The 14377-nt window shown below is 47.4% G+C and overlaps 1 protein-coding gene across 2 annotated transcripts; it reads left to right on the top strand.

Annotated features, from left to right (window-relative positions):
• The first annotated feature begins 10115 nt into the window (after nt 1–10115).
• On the top strand, nt 10116–13869 carry LOC119275138 (probable galactinol--sucrose galactosyltransferase 2). 2 transcript variants are annotated; one of them, XM_037555932.1, is made up of 8 exons: nt 10116–10325; nt 10420–10663; nt 11052–11308; nt 11400–11490; nt 11580–11628; nt 11756–12631; nt 12732–12934; nt 13038–13869. In XM_037555932.1, the coding sequence occupies exons 2-8, from the start codon at nt 10473–10475 to the stop codon at nt 13639–13641; spliced, it is 2271 nt and encodes a 756-aa protein (XP_037411829.1). In that variant the 5' UTR covers nt 10116–10325; nt 10420–10472; the 3' UTR covers nt 13642–13869. The 2 variants fall into 2 exon arrangements, with proteins under 2 accessions (XP_037411829.1, XP_037411828.1); XM_037555931.1 differs by having other exon boundaries at nt 10117–10325; nt 10441–10663.
• The last annotated feature ends 508 nt before the right edge of the window (nt 13870–14377 follow it).

Raw genomic sequence — 14377 nt, 5'->3', positions numbered from 1 at the left:
CCTAGCTCCGCCAGTGGTTCGTGCTAATGGAGAAGAACATGTTGTTCCTGGAGGCATGGCAGGCATTCCACCATGGTACCACCATAAGTCCCATCCGTGACGAGCTGGTGAACACGAGAGACATGACATGTCTGATTCCAGTTGTGCAAAGTCTGCTTGTACTGCTACCCGTCCTGCCCCTAGCAATATAATTTGTCTGCTGCCTCAACGGCTCACACTTCTGCAAGTCATTACATGCCACCTATTAGTATCATAGAAAGTACAACCGAATTTGATAATTGGATCAAAATCAAATGCAACTGTCATGCACCTACTTTGTTTGAATCTGAAATTCTATTAGAAACATGACAGTGTCGTGTTTTTGCAGTTCTTATGCCGTCTAACGAATTTTCTTTTCCCACATTTTATTTCAGATGCTGCAACCTTGATCTATCCTTCACTCGATTCTTGAAACTGTTTGCGTTTTCTGAAGTAAGTCTGGCACACGAGGTGCCCTCATGGGTGTAGATTTATCCATTGGCTACCTTGGAACATCACTTGCAGGACTCTCTATTTAAACACAAAATTGGTGTACTACTTTTTTTTCTTAATTGTATTCAGTAAGGATTAGTTTATCCATACATTGTTGGCATAAAATTGATGCTCAGTCTTGTGGCAGACTTCCTGCATTAGGAGACACTTGCCCCAGATCCAATTCCTCGATGGAGTTAGAACAATTCCGTACAACAGAGTCTTAGGTAATTTATGTTCCAACCATGTCATTATTATTGCAAAACCAAATACGGATGCTTAATTTGAGCTATTTCTCACCCCATTTCCTCTAGGTCTCTGCCAATTAGTGTTTGTCTTTTGAGGTGAATGCAGCTGCTGGTCATGCTTTAACCACACGTCAATTGCAGGAGTGCGACAGCGCCATCCTGTTCCACAAACCATGTGAAGGATGATGGGTGGTGTAAACCCATGCTAGCTAGAGTGCTAGACAGATTTAATAAACTCTTTCGAGCTCATCTTTTGGCCTGGAACACTAAGAACTAAATTGTCCCAGTAGTGAGCAATAATTAGTAAAACGGAGTTCATTTGATCCATCTGATAAAAATAACTATTGGGGAATAAGAATGAAAAGTAATCACATGTTGTTTATGTAGTGGAATTCAGGTATACCCTCTCCTCTATTTATTTGACTGTTGTTAGATTGGTTCATCTTGGTCTGACGTGTTAATGGAGTTATTTCATTCCTCACATGACCCCTTTCAATTGGATCAGTTCTCCTTCTTTGGCTACTCTATATTCCCTACATATATCTTTATTATGTTCATCGAGACTTTAGAGTAAGACATTTATTTTGTTCATATTACCTTCAAGGTAACATGGTACCTACAACGCAGGGGGAACTAATGGCAATCAGTTCTAATTTCTAAATCTAATTAAGTGTAAGCTTCTCTGTCGTCTGTACTACAGCCGTGATGATCAGAAGTTCAGGACCCCACTGCAGGCAGGAAAAAAAGATTAATCTTGGTAAGATACAGTCTTCTGATCGCAATCTTACTTTTTTTGTTAGTGCTTCCATTACTTTCTATTGAAAAATGCTCAATGGGCTAGGGAGTGGACCCTTTTAGTAAGTTATATTTATAATTGGAGATTACTTGATTTTCTCATCGTTATCTGGTTAGTTATCCCTCACAAAATCAAGTGATAATATATGCAGTATGTATAAGACTAGGAGTATTGGATGGTTGTGATTCAGGAGTGTGTATTTTGAACGAAGTTTGTAGTACGTATAGGGTGATAGATAGGTTGGATAGGAACTTCTGCTCTAATTTACTATGGTTGTAGTTAAATTTATTTTTGGTTGAATCGTGTCTTTCACACTGATCTTAATTTACTGGATAAATCATACAATAAAGTGGTTTTGTGATTTTTGGGTTTTACACTATCCATCGTAATAAATGAACTTATTATTCGCACTTCAGATATCATGTAAAAAAATTATGATCTCTGAACTTTCCGTGTACTGTTAATCCAAATCAATTTGAAAATCCAATAAACTTCTATATGTTCTATAAATTTTTAAACATGAGCATTGCTGGTTAATAAATTGATTTACATTAATTTCTTAAAAGGGGACCCACACATGTCCTGGCGCTAAAAGTTTTTAGAAAGGGTTTATGTAATTTTGGTAGTATAAAAGTAACCCAAGTTCTTTAGTATTATCCAGAGCTAGGATATGTAAATGTAAAAACACAGGGTATAAGGTCAGTCAATTTGCAGGGTCTAACCTTGTAGTGCTGCTATTTGTCCCAACCATCTAGTACTCCTAACTAACTTCATTGCCTCCATTGTTAGGCTAAAATCTGGAGCCGCAAACGGAGCAATTACTAACCATCAGTTCACAGAAATGCAATCTGACCTAGGATGATATACTGATATGCCATGACCATCTGATAAGAAGAAAGTAGAATATCTAAACAAGGAATACATATCCCGCTAGCAAGAGAAAGTTGTGGCGGCCAGTGAGAATATCGATGGACCTAGCTCAAAACCCCACATCTTTATTTCTCCATATATATTTTGCCTTCTAAAGAGTAGTTATTGCCAATTGATTGTCAATAGAATGTCTAGATGCATGAGTATTCGACATCTGTGTTTGTTCTGATCTATAGAAGCAGTGGAAATAATACTTCATCATTCAGTCAGAAATAACTAATTTTTCATGAAATCTCATATCTTCAGCAATTTGCTCGTAGGAGAGCGATGACTGTGGCAGCAAGCTCGCTAGGGATGGAGAGCACTGCACAGAGCAGGAAGGGAAAGTGAATGGAATTGGGCATTGGTATAGTGAGTGTCAGTTTCGGTCAGGCTACCAACCATATGTGGTGTTTCAGCTGAAACACCATAAAGCTATTTAATTATTCATGTTTATTTATCTTTCATCTGATCAAATTAAAATGTCTAATCAAATTTTGTAATCACATAGGTGGATTATGGGGTTTATGGATAGGAATATTTCATTTGACTATTTTGAGCATGTATATTTCACTCAGAATTGCCACCATTGTTCTTTGTGGATTAATTCTGATTAATACTTGACAAAAGCATATTAGACTATTCTTTTACAATTAATTCTAATTACTATATTTTCGGTAATTTGGAGTACTACCTATTTGGCAGGAACATAGGACACACTTCAGTACAAAATTATTTACCATTTTAGTGGACTCGGAATTGAATGATGATATGGTGAGAAGTAGAAATATGAAACTGATGAGCACAACAGTGAACACTTATATCGTGTGATTTTGGACAGCCGTCCTAGAAGAGGTCACAAGACCAAACTCATCTTGTAACACGAACTCCTAATACCATCAGTGGTGACCTGTCATCAAACAGACAAATGCCGGCTTAGGGCCTGTTCGGATCCACTCCACAACTCTGCTCTGGGAGCCGGCGGGGCCGGCCCGAACGCTGCAACTCCCTGGAGTCGACAGAGCGGAGCAGAGCGATATGTAGATGGAAATCGCAGAGCTGGGAATGAGCTGCTTCGTAGATCCTGGAAACGAAGGAGTTCGTCAAATTTACAGTGCACTGCCACCGATAAGTGGCGTACCCATTCGTTCACGTTATGTCTCATGCCTTTTCCATCCTACCACATCCCGAGCTGGAGCTCGGTTTGAGGAGCCGGAGCGTAGGCTAGAGCTCGCTTGGAGGAGCCGGAGCGTAGGATTTCCTGGAGCCAGTGGATTACCGAACAGGCTCTTAATAGATGAATTTTACTACTTATTGTCTATATTATAGACGTGCATTGCACGTGCATACTTACTAGTAGAAGAAAGGCAAAACAACCGACGTCGTCAAGAGACATACAACGCAATATTAGGCAGTTGCCACGCCAGTACAATCTAGATCCGCTCTGTCTACCATGTGCCGTCACGAACTAAACCTAGTGAATCTATCCCCTCGCCTTCCTGAAGCACCGCGCTGACAATGGCACCAAAGGAGGCTTGCACATTGTCAAAGACCACATGTAACGCGTTGTCTGGCTCATCTAACGCGGAAACCTGATGGCTTAAAACTTTCGACTCGTCTCGACTTGACTAATTATGACTCGAGTTCGAGCCGATTACCGAACTACTAGTTTAAACTACTACTCCCTCCGTCTTAAAATACTCGTCGGAGAAATTGATAAAAGTGGATGTATTTAGAACTAAAATATGTCTGGATACATCCATTTCCTCGACGAGTATTTCCAGACGGAGGGAGTATTTCAAGTTATATTTCCACCATTAGTATAAACCATTGTTTGCGTGCTACGTATAGAACATGGATATTTGCACATTCATTTCATTTTGACGAAATTGCAGTGCTCTTGCTTTTAAAGGTTGTCAGACGAAGTATGGATTCACGCCCCGAACACAGCCCCGCGGTGTTCAAATCAAATCCCAGCGTTATTGCTACCGACGAGGTCCATCGCATCATCGAACTGCGCAGTCGCATGCTCATGGGAGTGACTCGACCGCCCGATCCCTGCGTCGTCTTGCTCAACTTGATCTGACACCAAAACAGCAACTTGAACCCTTTCAAAGAGAAAAACAGCAACTTGAACCGTCACCAAACACTAAACAGAGGGGCTAAGCAAAGGACGACGCGACCCTGCTTCGAAGCTACAGCAGGCCGGAAAGGCCCGACTCGAGCGGTCGGACGTTTCCGCCGATCCGATCCGCCCAATCCGACACGGACCAGCCCCAGCCACGCAACTTCCAGAGAGAGACGTGTCGCGTATCTTCTCTCAGATACTTAGCCGTGCTGCTGCTGTACCTCATCAGGGCGACACGCTAGCTCGCCTCGAGATTAGCTATAGTACTCCTATGCACTTGACCTGGTTGCGCCTGAGATGCAGTGAACCAATCACAGGTGTTACCTGTTGCGGCCGTGGAAGGGTCGCAACCCTAAGGCCTTATACAATGGGAGGTGCTTAGAGAGATGCTTAGAAAAATAAACCGAATTTTTTTGAAGCACCGGTGCCTATTTCTTCAGGAGAGACGCTTAGTTAAGCGTCTATCCTATATAAATAAACGCCGATGCTTAAGAAAAGCCTGATTTATTTCTTTAAGCACCTCCCCTAAACACCTCCCATCGTACAATGCCTAAAAGGCTCACGTGCATGATGGCCGCATCGGTCGTGTGGTTGGAAAGCACCGGGTGGTATTTCCGGCGCAATCACGGGAAAATCACAGCCACACGTGACACGTCCCCCAGATAACGTGAATCCAGCGGACTCGAACAAGTGAAAATAAAAGGACAGACTGAGACCGTACTAAGATACACAAATCAATCATGCAGTGACAATCAATCAGCACACAATCATGGCCGCCTAGCTAGAGGAAATTCCGGCGGAGTGCAATTATTAGCTGCCACGCCAAGCCGACGTGTTACCCCGTTGCTTGTCCTCTCTGCACATGTACGTACCGTCCGTCGTCACCATCCTATATATTCGTCGCCTGATTAATCTAGGCTCTCCAGTAACTGATTGATCAATCAACTAGTGAAACCGGCACGTATATTTCTTGTATTTGACTCAACGGGGCTCAAGAGCCGGCCGGAGGAGCTCGACGGCGAGAGGAGATCGACCGCCGCCACTGCCATCCCCACTTGGCCAAAATCACTGTTCTGACCTTGTCAGAAATCTTTAACACAAAATAATCTCTCTCAGAAACTATTTCACAATCTGACCTTTTCTGAAAAGCCAAACCTCATGGCATTACTAACCAAAGTAAAAACGTCGTACTATTCAGCGTTGCCAGCCGGCCACGTGGCAAGTCAAAACGCCAAACTGTACCGCGTTGGTAGAAACGCCAGACCACTTGGCGTTGTTGTTGCACGTCACAACGCCGAAGTCTGTAGCGTTGCCCTCCTGGTCCTTCAAAACGCCAATCTCTCATGTCATGTGTCAGCCACCAAGGCACAACATGTAGTACTCATTGTAGACTTTGACCTTCAGGTATGAAAAGCCCGAGTTTCGCAGATACTATGCCGACCTCTTGCCGTTTCTATACGTGAGAGCAACTCCAACCAGCCAACCCAAAAGGACAGCGATTCTGCCCGCTTTTTGCCCGTTTGGGTCAGTCAACCTCTCGCGGTTTTTGTACGTGAGAGCAACACCCATTTCTGCTTTCGCGTTTGGGTCAGCGCTTGCGCCCATCGCTGGTCGGACCCATTTTTCGAATCCGCGAGCAAAAAAATAAATTATGCAAATATTTTGAAGTTAAAATGTTAAATAAACATAAATGCCGGCCAGAAAGGCCGGCGAGAGTCCACAAATCCACGTCACATTAATTAAAAACATTTAATTAAACTAAAAACGAGGAGGAGACGCGCTGCTCGAGGTGTCCTCGTCGTCGTGGTGGGGGGCGGTGAGGTCGATGAGCGTCGGTGCCGGACCCAGCCCAGGGGAACAGAAGGGTGGCTAGATGGGGACGGGAGGCTGGAAGAGGATGAGGGCGCCCCCTCCCCTTCTTGCACACTCGGATTAAAAAAGGCTGCCTGCCGTCAGTGAGATGGACCCGCGGTTTGCGATCGTCATTAATAAAGAAGCGTGGGTTAGTTGACAGGCTGCCATGTGGGGACGCGGTGGACACCGAGAAGACACGTTGACGCGTCCGCTTTGTATCCGCGCTGACATAATTTATGCACAAATTTAGGCTGAAAATGGTTCCACGCGGACACGAAGCAGACGCGTTTCGTAAATGGGTCGGCGCGTTGGGCCATCAGTTTTGTCCGCGGTGACCCAAAACCGACGGTGACGGACGAAATGGGTCGCCGCATTGGAGTTGCTCTGGCTACCGCATCACCCGCAGGAACACCGAGAAATAAACGAACCATTATTTGAATACCTAATTAAATTCTACAATCCGAAAAAGATTAATTTAATATATTTAGCACATGGACTACAAAATAATAGCAATGCTAACCTCGTCCATGGCCAAACATTATCGGCAAGGCAAGGCAGCAGCCCTCCTACAACCATATTCTCCTTGATGCCAACGCCACAGCCTTTGGCGTGGTGATGTGTATGGCGTTTCTACCAACGCGGCTCATGTTGGCGTTTCGACTTGCCACGTGAGCAGCTAGCAACGCTGGATAGTTTGGCGTTTCTACTTTGGTCAGTAACGTCACGAGATTTGGCGTTTCGGAAAGGGTCAGATCGTGAAATAATTTTTGAGAGAGGTCATTTTGTGTTAAAGATTTCTGACAAGGTCAAAACAATGATTTTGGCCTCCCCACTTCACCCTTCGCCCCGACGTCGAGGAGATCGAAACCGGTCGGCAGCGGCTTATTGAACAGTCTTAACTTTTTAATGCGAGTTCAACAATAACTAAAAGTACATGATATTATGTACTCCCTCCGTCTAACAGTATAGTGTCAGAAACACTCTTATATTATGTTATGAGACGAGAAAAGTAGCGCATTTTTTCATGATACCCTGCCCGTCAAAAACATGGTATAAAACGCATGTGTTTTATATGTCACTAATCGGATTGGTCGATCGCCATAGCCTCCACGGACTACGAATATGCGCAGATAACAACACAACAGCATTCTATCAGTCAACATTGGCGCCTACGAGCCTCGGAAATGCAATACCGTTTTGTGTGCCTTCCAACGTAAGAATCCGTTGTTCATCCGTGGAATCTGGACATTCATCCCGTAGTCACTTGCGCAACCAAACAATGTCCCCGATCGGAGTACATACAGATTACTGGTCTGGTGGACAGGACAGCCGGTTAAAGCGTAGCCTGCGCAGCCGCCGCCTACCTAGGCCGATTACGTTTCTCCTGCCGCCACACCTTCCCCACCGGTCCATCGTCACCTTCCTCTTTCTTCTGTCGGCTCCGTTGGCGGGAGAGTGCGGGTAACAGCATGGTTAATAACCAACAACCGACTATACGAAATGATCACGTTATATGTAGCCAACCTAATAATTATTAATATAATAGTTTGTCGTGGTTCAATTTTTTCTCTCACATAGTGTGCTGAAGTATGTGCTATCAGTTTGCTTCTCTTCTCTCTCTCCTCTTTTTTCCCCTCAGCTAGGTAAAAATCTGACGTGGCATCTGTTATAGTACGTCTGCGTAATTCTATTGTACTTGTTCTAGGCGAAAATCCGTTGACTTCAATGCAAGAACATCAAATTTTGAGGACAGAAAATGTGAATACTAGCTTGTATATAGTGTTGAATTTTTTTCCCTCACCAGAATACCAGGAAAGTCATTCCTTAGTGAATTTTTTTATGCAAATACAAGCAGATGGTCAAATTTGTTTAACAAAAGTTTAATAATTCTTTTTATTTTCTTCGAATTACTATTTTCCTTATATAGGGTGCATCTACAACTGAGAGCCCGAGGTGCTTGTCCCTTATTTTGGGGATTTTGGTGCGGTCTTTGTTGTCCGCCACTTCCGCCCTTTCTGCGATGGTGATGGCAGCGCCTAATAATAGCTTTTTCAGCTTCTTCTACTTCTCTGATGACACGTGAGATGCTGGATCCCTGTCGCTTCAACCGGTGGTAGCAGCCGTGCGCAATAAGTTCTCCTCCGACTTCAGTTGTGCGTGCACCGTGGATCTAGCTGACGAGATTAGGTGAACATGTTTTCCTTTCCCTCAGCGGCCAACACATTGATACTTGCGACAGGGGGGTGTATTTGTTGGGCTAATGATGCTTTCACTGCAGTGGCGTCGATTTTGGCATTTCGTCAACTCGGGCGGACATATAGGTGCGATCAGCTCAGCACCATCTTCTTCTTTGGGTCGTGGATCCTTCAGGATCAACGTAGTCGAGACTTCTCGGCAGAGATCGGTGACTTACCGGCCGCCTGCGTGGACAAACCGTTATTGTTCCAGTGATGGCGCAAAACTCCACTGGCAGCAAACTTCGGCGCATCCTCAGCATGTACGGGATGAAGGATTACCTGAGGAGTGAATTGTATTTCCATTTCTTTTTGGATATTTCTTGTAATATTGATGTTTGATTAATACATGGGTACAACTCATTTATAGAAGAAAAGATGTAGCAATTATTTTGATTTCGGTGTGGTAAAACATCTACATCATTTTTAGGAATAAAAAACACCATTTTGTAGCACGTGAGAATCCCTTGTAGGTTTTACCACACGATTTTCTTCTTTGGTCGTCTTTTATTGATTTGTTCATAATATTTACCAAAAGTCACAGTTGCTTTCACAACTTTTTGAGATATTTCATTTTCATAGAAGAGATAAGATTTCCATTTTGTCGTTTTGGCCGTTGTTTCCAATCACCTGTTCCACTAGACTTTTCGTTGTTTCTTGATGTTCTTTTTCCTCTATGAATTTGTTGAAAGATTAAATATTTTTTGGTTATTTTGTGATCTGGCGAAATTAGCAGTTCTTGGAGTGACACATGCAAATAAAATATCTTTGAACCCTCATGAGATGACGTATATAAATATAAACTCAATAATTGTCAACAAATAATGATTTGTTGATCTTACGATTTCAATTTTTTCGTGAAACAATGGGGAGAGAGGGATGGTGCCCGAAGCACTCTCTTAGGCGACAATTGTGTAAATATTTGTACTCTCCGATCGATATTACTTGTCTTATTTTGTTCAGGCGTCCTTGGCCCGAGAATGATTGCGCCAATCTTCGGTGGGAAATCTGGAACACGAAAAATGAAATGCTTGAGCAGCACACACACAAAAAAAAGATATGGATGTCGGGAGCCAAGAGAGGGATAAGGTTCCGAGACCAAGACCGCTGCATGTTGTCATTTGTTCCGCTCGGCCGGCAACAGGAAATACACAAGCAACAATCCAGGCGTAGTAAGCAGCATAGTTTACACAATTAACTTTCTTGTAAGAAAGAGATACGTACATCGAACGGGGACACCTCAGGTCCTCCGCACCAGCAGCTGTACTCCATCATGCATGCAATCTTCCACACAAAGAAACGGAAACCTCACAGGAGAAGCCATAATTTTACGCGCAGAGAGTCGAAGAAACATGTGAATTCTCCAGCGACTGGCTTCTTCTTCCCGAATGGGAATGGGCCGCGTGTGAGTATCGTGTCACCGGCCACGTCTCGCCCCTCCTCCCTTCCGACTATATAAACCCCTCCTCTCCCCATCGCCTCCTCCCTCCCTTCATCCCCCTCTCCGGCGAGGGCACCGCACCATCTTTATATCATTAGATTAGTGGTACTAGTTTGAGTTTCAATTACCCGCACGCAAAGCACTCTCTATCACTCTATCTCATACCATCTTCGTATCGCTACTAATAGTTCCGTATCGAAGTAAGGTACGCGTCATCCTTGATTGATCGGCATCTCTGTCTGTGATTCGTCTGAATTTTGCTTTGGTCGTTCGCTGGAGCCTGACGCCGGCCGTCTCAGCTTGCTGTTCTTGTGCTGCAGAAGGGTTGGTCCTTTGAATTTGGCTGTCGGAGATGACGGTGACACCGCAGATCACGGTGAGCGACGGGAGGCTGGCGGTGCGCGGCCGGACGGTGCTGTCCGGCGTGCCGGACAACATCGCCGCGGCGCACGCTGCGGGGGCTGGGCTTGTCGACGGGGCCTTCGTCGGCGCCACGGCCGCCGAGGCCAAGAGCCACCACGTCTTCACCTTGGGAACTCTCCGGTGAGTTCTGTTTCTTTGTCCGTGTCTGATGAGATAAAGAGATAGTGGTGGATAAATGTGGGGAAGGTGGATGAACACCTGGCCAAACTCCAGAATGTACCATGGATTTCTGAGTTTTTTCTTTTTCTCCTGTTCCCTTTTTCTCTACTAGCATCAAATTTTATAGGAAGTTGATTTCTGAATTCTGAGTAGTTCCAATTTTCATTAGTTTATTTGTTAAAAAGAATCATACTCCAGTTATTTTAGGAATTTTGTTACTAGTATATATTTCTTTAAAAAAATACATCTGTGAAGAAGAATAGGAGACACTGTAGTCGTTTGCCCCGAAAAATGGCACAACATTTCGGCTCATCTTAATTACATTTCGCTATAAATTTTGTTGATGCAGCGATTGCCGATTCATGTGCCTGTTCCGGTTCAAGCTGTGGTGGATGACGCAGCGCATGGGCACCTCCGGCCGCGACGTCCCGCTGGAGACCCAATTCATCCTCATCGAGGTCCCTGCCGCCGCCGGCAACGACGACGACGACTCGGACGGCGACAGCGAGCCGGTGTACCTGGTGATGCTGCCGCTGCTGGAGGGGCAGTTCCGCACGGTGCTCCAGGGCAACGACCAAGACGAGCTCCAGATCTGCATCGAGAGCGGTAATGATCAGGAGATCTTTTTTACCAGATCAGTGTGTGGTTGTGTTTGCACTGGGGTCGTTGCTGAATTCAGTTGTGTTGGTGAGAGCAGGGGACAAAGCGGTGCAGACGGAGCAGGGCATGAACAGTGTGTACGTCCACGCCGGCACCAACCCCTTCGACACCATCACCCAGGCCGTCAAGTACATACGTCCTCCTCTTCTTCCTCCGTCTATCGACTCGAATAAAAATCTAAACTGACACGTTAGAATGTTCCTTATCTGGAATGCAGGGCCGTTGAGAAGCACATGCAGACGTTCCACCACAGGGAGAAGAAAAAGGTCAGTACTCCTGTTCGTCATTGATTTAGACGGTTGATGGGCCGTACTTGCTGTATGCGGCCGTAGATGCTGTAAGTCTACCGCGCTTATCTGATTGGCTTGTGTGCTTGTGGATTGGTGTACGCAGGTGCCGTCGTTTGTGGACTGGTTCGGGTGGTGCACGTGGGACGCTTTCTACACGGACGTGACGGCCGACGGCGTCAAGCAAGGGCTCCGCAGCCTGGCGGAGGGCGGCGTGCCGCCTCGGTTCCTCATCATTGACGACGGCTGGCAGCAGATCGGCAGCGAGAACAAGGAGGACCCCAGCGTCGCTGTCCAGGAAGGGGCGCAGTTCGCGAGCAGGCTCACCGGCATCAAGGAGAACACCAAGTTCCAGAGCAAGCATGACCAGGACGACACCCCGGGGCTGAAGCGGCTGGTGGAGGAGACCAAGAAGGAGCACGGCGTCAAGAGCGTCTACGTCTGGCACGCCATGGCCGGCTACTGGGGCGGCGTCAAGCCGTCGGCGGCCGGGATGGAGCACTACGAGTCGGCGCTGGCGTACCCCGTGCAGTCGCCGGGCGTCACGGGCAACCAGCCGGACATCGTCATGGACTCGCTCTCCGTGCTCGGCCTCGGCCTCGTGCACCCCCGCAAGGTCTACAACTTCTACGACAAGCTCCACGCCTACCTGGCCGCCTGCGGCGTCGACGGCGTCAAGGTGGACGTGCAGAACATCGTGGAGACCCTCGGCGCGGGCCACGGCGGCCGCGTCGCGCTCACCCGCGCCTACCACCGCGCGCTAGAGGCCTCCGTCGCCCGCAACTTCCCGGACAACGGCTGCATCTCCTGCATGTGCCACAACACCGACATGCTCTACAGCGCCAAGCAGACCGCCGTCGTGCGCGCCTCCGACGACTTCTACCCGCGCGACCCGGCGTCGCACACCGTCCACATCTCCTCCGTCGCATACAACACGCTCTTCCTCGGCGAATTCATGCAGCCCGACTGGGACATGTTCCATGTAATTCTTTCTTTCTTTCTTTCTCACGTTTAATTAATTGTTTTCTACTGTTTGTTCTGACTTCTGACCGATGGATGGTAATTATGAATTGATGATACAGAGCCTGCACCCGGCGGCGGAGTACCACGGCGCGGCGAGGGCCATCGGCGGCTGCCCCATTTATGTCAGCGACAAGCCTGGGAACCACAACTTCGACCTTCTCAAGAAGTTGGTGCTCCCCGACGGCTCCGTGCTCCGCGCGCAGCTCCCCGGCAGGCCCACGCGCGACTGCCTCTTCTCCGACCCGGCGCGCGATGGTGCCAGGTCAGCACCATCATCCTTCAAATCCTCCCTCTGACGTGAATGAAACTCTCCCAGATTCTATCTCAGTGCCGCTGACATGAGATCCCCTGCTTTTCTTTCTCAGCTTGCTCAAGATATGGAACATGAACAAGTGCGCCGGCGTGGTGGGGGTGTTCAACTGCCAGGGCGCGGGGTGGTGCCGCGTCGTCAAGAAGACGAGGATCCACGACGAGGCGCCCGGGACGCTCACCGGCTCGGTGCGCGCCGAGGACGTGGAGGGCATCGCTCAGGCCGCCGGCACCGACGACGGGGGCGGTGACGCCGTGGTGTACGCGCACCGGGCGGGGGAGCTCGTGCGGCTGCCCCGGGGCGCCACGCTGCCGGTGACGCTCAAGAGGCTCGACTACGAGCTGTTCCACGTCTGCCCCATCCGCACCGTGGCGCCGGACGTGTCCTTCGCGCCCATCGGGCTGCTCCACATGTTCAACGCCGGCGGCGCCGTCGAAGAATGCACCGTCAAGACGGACGAGGACGACAAGGCCACTGTGGCGCTCAGGGTGCGCGGCTGCGGCCGGTTTGGCGCGTACTGCTCGCGGAGGCCGGTGAAATGCTCCCTCGACTCGGGTGACGTGGAGTTTGGCTACAACACCGAGAATGGGCTCGTCACGGTCGATGTGCCGGTCCCGGAGAAGGATATGTACCGGTGGACGTTGGAGATTCGGGTCTAGGCGGCATGCTCGTATTCACGATCACGGGGGTGGCTGAGGCGATCTCAGCCGTTGGATTATTTCAATTCTTGGTGCCTATTGCTTAAGAGAGATTGATCGAGAGATAAGATATTGCCATGTAGAGAGATTATGCTTTGCTCTATCACTGTGGCAAATGCAATAATGTATCCCTTCTGTACTATCATTAGGATTTGAATGAATGCAATAAAGGATGGTGCTCCTTGTAAATCGCCGACCTCCATGATCCCTATTAATTCTAATTCTCTCAACAAACAATTGATGATCCTGACTAATTTGAATTCTCTCAACATACAACTATGTCAATTCATTGTACCACCATAATACATGGAAAAGACACATCTTTGTTTTTCGGTAAATGATCTTAAGATCCGACAAAATGCCAGAGCCGGGTCTATGTTTTGGAGGGCCCTAGAGTGAGTTGATGGCATAGGCCCTTAAAAGTTAACCTCAAAATTTCAAGAACAAAATCAAGGAAAATCTCTAAGTTTTCTTTTTCTTTTTAATGAAAAGAAAATCTCTAAGTGCGGACCGCGGATTCCACAGGAGTAATTAAGGGTACACCTAGCACTCCCACGTCACACCTAGCGCTCCCACCTCACGCTGCGTAAGCGCCGGCGGCCACCTTCCCTGACCGGCATGGCGAGACGCATTTAGCTCTCCGGCTCCCTGTCCGGCAGCCCGTGCCCCCCCTCCACCACGGGGCCGCTCCGCTCCC

This window comes from Triticum dicoccoides, chromosome 3B, assembly GCF_002162155.2.
Source record: "Triticum dicoccoides isolate Atlit2015 ecotype Zavitan chromosome 3B, WEW_v2.0, whole genome shotgun sequence".
NCBI classification, from domain to species: Eukaryota; Viridiplantae; Streptophyta; class Magnoliopsida; order Poales; family Poaceae; genus Triticum; species Triticum dicoccoides.
This window is presented reverse-complemented; position numbering and strand designations above follow the sequence as displayed.

Excerpts from the sequence above, each read along its gene's own strand:
- LOC119275138 (XM_037555932.1), top strand. The coding sequence starts at position 10,473 with ATGACGGTGACACCGCAGATCACGGTGAGCGACGGGAGGCTGGCGGTG. Across the intron at positions 10,664-11,051 it reads TTCACCTTGGGAACTCTCCG|CGATTGCCGATTCATGTGCC; the intron begins GTGAGTTCTGTT and ends TTGTTGATGCAG. Across the intron at positions 12,935-13,037 it reads CCGGCGCGCGATGGTGCCAG|CTTGCTCAAGATATGGAACA; the intron begins GTCAGCACCATC and ends TTTCTTTCTCAG.